This window comes from Adiantum capillus-veneris, chromosome 21, assembly GCF_014529385.1.
Source record: "Adiantum capillus-veneris isolate H3 chromosome 21, ASM1452938v2, whole genome shotgun sequence".
NCBI classification, from domain to species: domain Eukaryota; kingdom Viridiplantae; phylum Streptophyta; class Polypodiopsida; order Polypodiales; family Pteridaceae; genus Adiantum; species Adiantum capillus-veneris.
The window spans coordinates 3291976-3296868 of NC_140951.1; the positions used below are offsets into that span (position 1 = coordinate 3291976).

General features: G+C 43.9%; 1 protein-coding gene across 1 annotated transcript; it reads right to left on the reverse strand.

Moving 5' to 3' along the window:
* Nucleotides 1–1875: 1875 nt before the first annotated feature.
* On the reverse strand, nt 1876–3081 carry LOC147430468 (uncharacterized). Its single transcript, XM_086494537.1, has one exon. It carries the CDS (start codon nt 3079–3081, stop codon nt 1876–1878), a length of 1206 nt encoding a protein of 401 aa, XP_086350663.1.
* Nucleotides 3082–4893: the final 1812 nt, after the last annotated feature.

Sequence of the window (4893 nt, forward strand, 5' to 3'; positions counted from 1 at the left end):
CTCGAATGATATCATACGGTACGAAGGCCTTGGCTCTAATCAGCCGAGAGATCATAGATACCAAGGGCCTCTCCATACGTCTCCAGCCTTCCTGGCCTATAGAAGGTCCCCAAATCTACACCCCATATAGCATAGTAGAGAGAGAGAGAGAGAGAGAGAGAGAGAGAGAGAGAGAGAGAGAGAGAGAGAGAGAGAGAGAGCCTCTTACTAATTCTTTCCATCCGAATGGCACAGTTGAGAGAAGCATGCCCTTTTTACACGAGCTCAAAAACCTCCGCATCAACATTGCCTTTCCTTTCTCTCGAAAGGCAGTGCCAACAAAACTCTAACTAGCTAGCTTCTGCAGCTGAGAACTTTCAAGCAGCTAAAAATTGGATTCAGCGAGCAAAGAAAACAGCTCATGCAATAAAGTACAGTTCTGCTAAGTTGTTTTCTGGTTTTTTGATGAAAGAAAACATTGTTGAATTGAGTATTCCATTGCATCAACCTTACATCAGATTATAAACTCTTCAGGAAATCACACACTTTTCTTTTTTGTGGTAAATTCGATCAGGAAATCTCACACACACACACACACACACACACACACACACACACACACACACACACACACACACACACACACACACACACACACACACACACTTTTTTTTTGTAAATCTCTTTTGATTAATTTAGAAGTGGGAAACCTCAAAGCGAGGAAAACCCACCAAAAAGATCATATACAAAGGGAGGAACGCACAAGTGTACTGTGATGTGAAAGCACTAAAAGCAAACATAGAAGAGTGCGCACGCGCGCACACACATACACTTTTTTGTGGTAAATCTATTTGATTAATTTACCAGTGGGAAACCTCAAAGCGAGGAAAACCCACCAAAAGGGTAATATACAATGCAAAGAACACATAACTACTCAGCTGTACAGAGTAGCTAGAAATAGTCGTAGGAAAGCCAATGTATCTCTGCAGTGATATCACCAACTTCCAAAGCAAATCGTAACGATTTCCTCAAGGAAAGCTTGAAGAGTGGGAATGGGTCTGCATGAGTATGACAAAACATGCAGGCATTACGCTGACTCCACAGGGTCCAATAAGCCCAATATCTGATCCACATAAAGAAGAGCGCAAACCGCCGTAATGTCGATGAGAAAATGCCAAATACCCAGAACCGTTTGTGAAAAACAACCCCAAGAAAGCAGAGCCACATACAGGCCCATACAAGGCGAAGGAAATCTCTAGTAGTGCAGCAATCCCACAACAAGTGGCAAATATCCTCTTCCGCATTGGAGCAACGAACGCAAGAGGAAGGGCGAATATGACGCGCCCTAAGAAAAGTGCCAACAGGAAGCACTCCAAGTAAACATCGCCAAAGAAACAGTCGCTCTTTCAACGGCAAATGGCTTTTCCACAAGGCAGAGAGAAGCTTCCTCCACCAGAGATCAGATTTATGCATGTGCCAAAGATCATTGCAATGATAAGCAAGCCGTGATTGTGGTAGAAGAAGAGCATAAATGCGACCCGCAAAAATATCTCAAAAAGGCGTTTCCTGAAGATCCCAACCAGCCATGCGATCACCATCAGGTAAGGGCGAAACTGGCAAAAAGTCAAGCAACATACATTGAAGTTCTCTCCAAAACTGACGGTAATGCGTACCCAATCCAAAACGGCGAGCGGCGAAGGGAAACTCAAAAGTATATCCAGACTCATCGACTACATCCTCAACCACACAAACACCACGACCAGAGAGAAAGTAAGCCTGGCGAGGGGAGCGATTGACCAAATTAACAGAAAATGCGTGGCTCCAATGGAGGCTCTCTAAACGAATTGAATCACCTTCCCACCGAGGATTCCATGAAAGATGAATCATAACCTCTTTTTAGGTAGACACTAAAGTGGAAGCAAGAGGACATCCAGGAACGTACCCTTCCATCTTGCCGAAAACCACCTCCCAGATAGATGGTTGCCAATGGCCAAAAGAGGAAGCAACAACATGCTGACCAAGGTGTGTAAACATAAGAGTCCAAGGCTGAATTTGTTGCACGAGTGTCGGCAACAACATAGCTTTCCGAGCAAGAACATGCCTGCGCAAATCCAAAATGTTAAGGCCACCCATGCGTTTAGGAGTGCAAAGCTTCTCCATAGACATCAAACGCAAGCCTTTCTTCTGAGCATGAGTCCGACACAGATGGGACATGATGTCTGACATAAGAGAATCAAGACAACGACGAGGCCAATGTATCAACGGCAAAAAGAACTGAACATAAGCCAACAAAATGCTCTGAACAATTTGCAGACAAACATGTAATAGCCACGTGGATAACTTCCGGTATTGCATCTTGACATTCAAACGCTGGATAACCCAATCTATTTTCTGAGAATGTGTGACATTCCATCCAATTGGATAACCCAAGTGCCTAGTAATCCTATTCGAAGAAACAATCTCACCTGGCCATAGCAGACTGTGCCAATCACAAGAACAAAGAGGCAGAAGCTTCGATTTAGAAAAGTTGACTTTAAGCCCAGCCGCAATGCCAAAAAGTTCCAAAGCTTCCATAATCACTTCGACATCAGCCTTCTGATTACGAGGCATAAACAACGAATCATCTGTGTATGCCTGGCCAACAAAGGTACGACCCGAAGATAACCGCAAACCATGAAGATGCTCAACAGAAGTCAAGTAATCAAGATAAGTCAACAACGGGTGAGTGGCTATAGTATACAACAGAGCACAAAGAGGGCAACCCTGCCTGACCGAACAACCAAAAGGCCAAGATTTTGTCAATTCGCCTTCCAAGATCCCCGAAGACGTGCTACATGCATACAAGAAATAAACCACATTTGCGAATTTAGGACCAAACCCTAGGCACCTCATCGTGGCAGCAATGAAATCCCACTGTAGAGTGTCAAAGGCCTTTTCAATGTCAATTTGCATAACCAGCACATCCTGATGAGTGTACTTAGCATACTCCATTGCAATCATAACATTAGACAAATTGTCCATAATCTGGCGACGCGGAATGGAACCATATTGAGCCTGATGGAGTCCTGCAAAAAGATGGTCCTTAATGCGTTGTACCAACATCTTAGCCAATATCTTGTAAATCACAGACATCAATGTAATTGGACGCCAATGAGAGAATTTCTTGCAAAGTGCTTGCTTAGGCAACAATTTAAGTAAACCTTCTTTCCAAGATAGTGGCAAATCCTATTTCTGCCATGCTGCATTTATCATGAAAAGCAACGGGAGTTCAAGAGCTTCCCAAAAGGAGAGGAAGGATTCCACAGTAAGCCCATCCCAACCAGGAGACCGCCAACGGCCCAAATCAAGCAAAGCACTATGCAATTCCGAGGCAATATATGGGTCCTCAAGGTGACATGCATCCTGCGGGGATATGATCGGACGAACAAAGGAAAACATCAAATTGATGCGACTGGCAAACATCCGAGGATGCCTGAGAATGAGCAACAAACACTTGTCGATAATGCAAAACCATGGCATCATCAAGTTCTTGCTTCGAAGAAGTCCAAACACCTGGGGAAAGCATAACCCGCTTGATTGCTTGCGAGACCCTCGTATGATGCAAATGCTTAAAAAAAAGCTTCGAAGCACAGCCTTTATCCATGAAAGCCTGCGTCTGCCATTTAGCAAGTTTACGCTTGTCATTATGCTCAATGCACACACAAGCTTCGCACAACTCCAACATCTCAGAGTCAGACAAAGGCCGCAAATCAACCAACACTTGCAACTGTTGACAAGCTTGCTTCGCATCCTTAACATCCCCCCGAGTACACTGCATATAATGCGTGCCATAGTCATGAATGACACTTTGCACCCTCATAACAAAGCGATACCAGGCAACATCAAGATCTAAATGCATGTGAGCAAGAAGCGGGGGAATAATATCAGATATCATGTTGCGAAAAGCCGCATGACTGAGATAGGCATTGTTAATATGTAACAGACGTTTCCTAGAAATAGGTCGATCACAAAGAGACTGCCCAAAACTCAGATTCAACAAAACAAGGTAATGATCAGATAAGTGCAAGGTGTAATCGATGCTGGCCTCACACACAAAATCCTCATATTGTTGCAGATTGAGCAAATACCATCGATCCAACCGCGCTTGATAAGAAGAGTGAGCAACATGCTGAAAAGTAAATCCAGAGACATCTGGGTGCAAATGCCGCCATAAATCAATCATCGAAGCAGTAGCAAACAGATTATCCCATTCTCGCCTTTCCGCAGACAACATGTGCGAATTACTTGTGGTACTATCATGCATCGCAGGGTATTATTAAAATCACCACAAAGGAATGCATTTGAAGTCCACAAACGAGAAGAGATATCTCGCCATAAAGTAGCCCGTTGCGCAGATATTGTATGTGCATAAACACCTCCAAATTCATAGACCTGACCGTTCAACAGACATTGAACCACCATCCAGCGGCCTTGCGGATCATTGTACAAGAGAGCTGGTTGAAGCTCATGTCGAACTAGCATCAATAAACCTGAATAATCTTGCAACCCAGCATATGCGATCCAATAACCAGCAAAATAGGAACACTGGCCAACCAAGTCATGCTGGTTGTGTTCCTGCAAAACCACTATGTTTGCCCTACATGTATGTACATAGTGCCAGGTCAATCGCCATTTGTCAAGGTTACATAACCCACACACATTGTATGTAATGCATTTAATGCGACTGTGCATTGAAAACCATATGTACAACGGCAAAAAAACACATGGATTAAGTCGAGATGTCCATATGGACATTTGCATCCACCACATCTATGCTAGAACCCGTCCGCCGAGTGAAAACAGGAGACTTGTCCATAAGCACAGAAGCCTTACCCAAAAGCACATCCTTATAAGAATGCATTGCTTTTTCCCAGG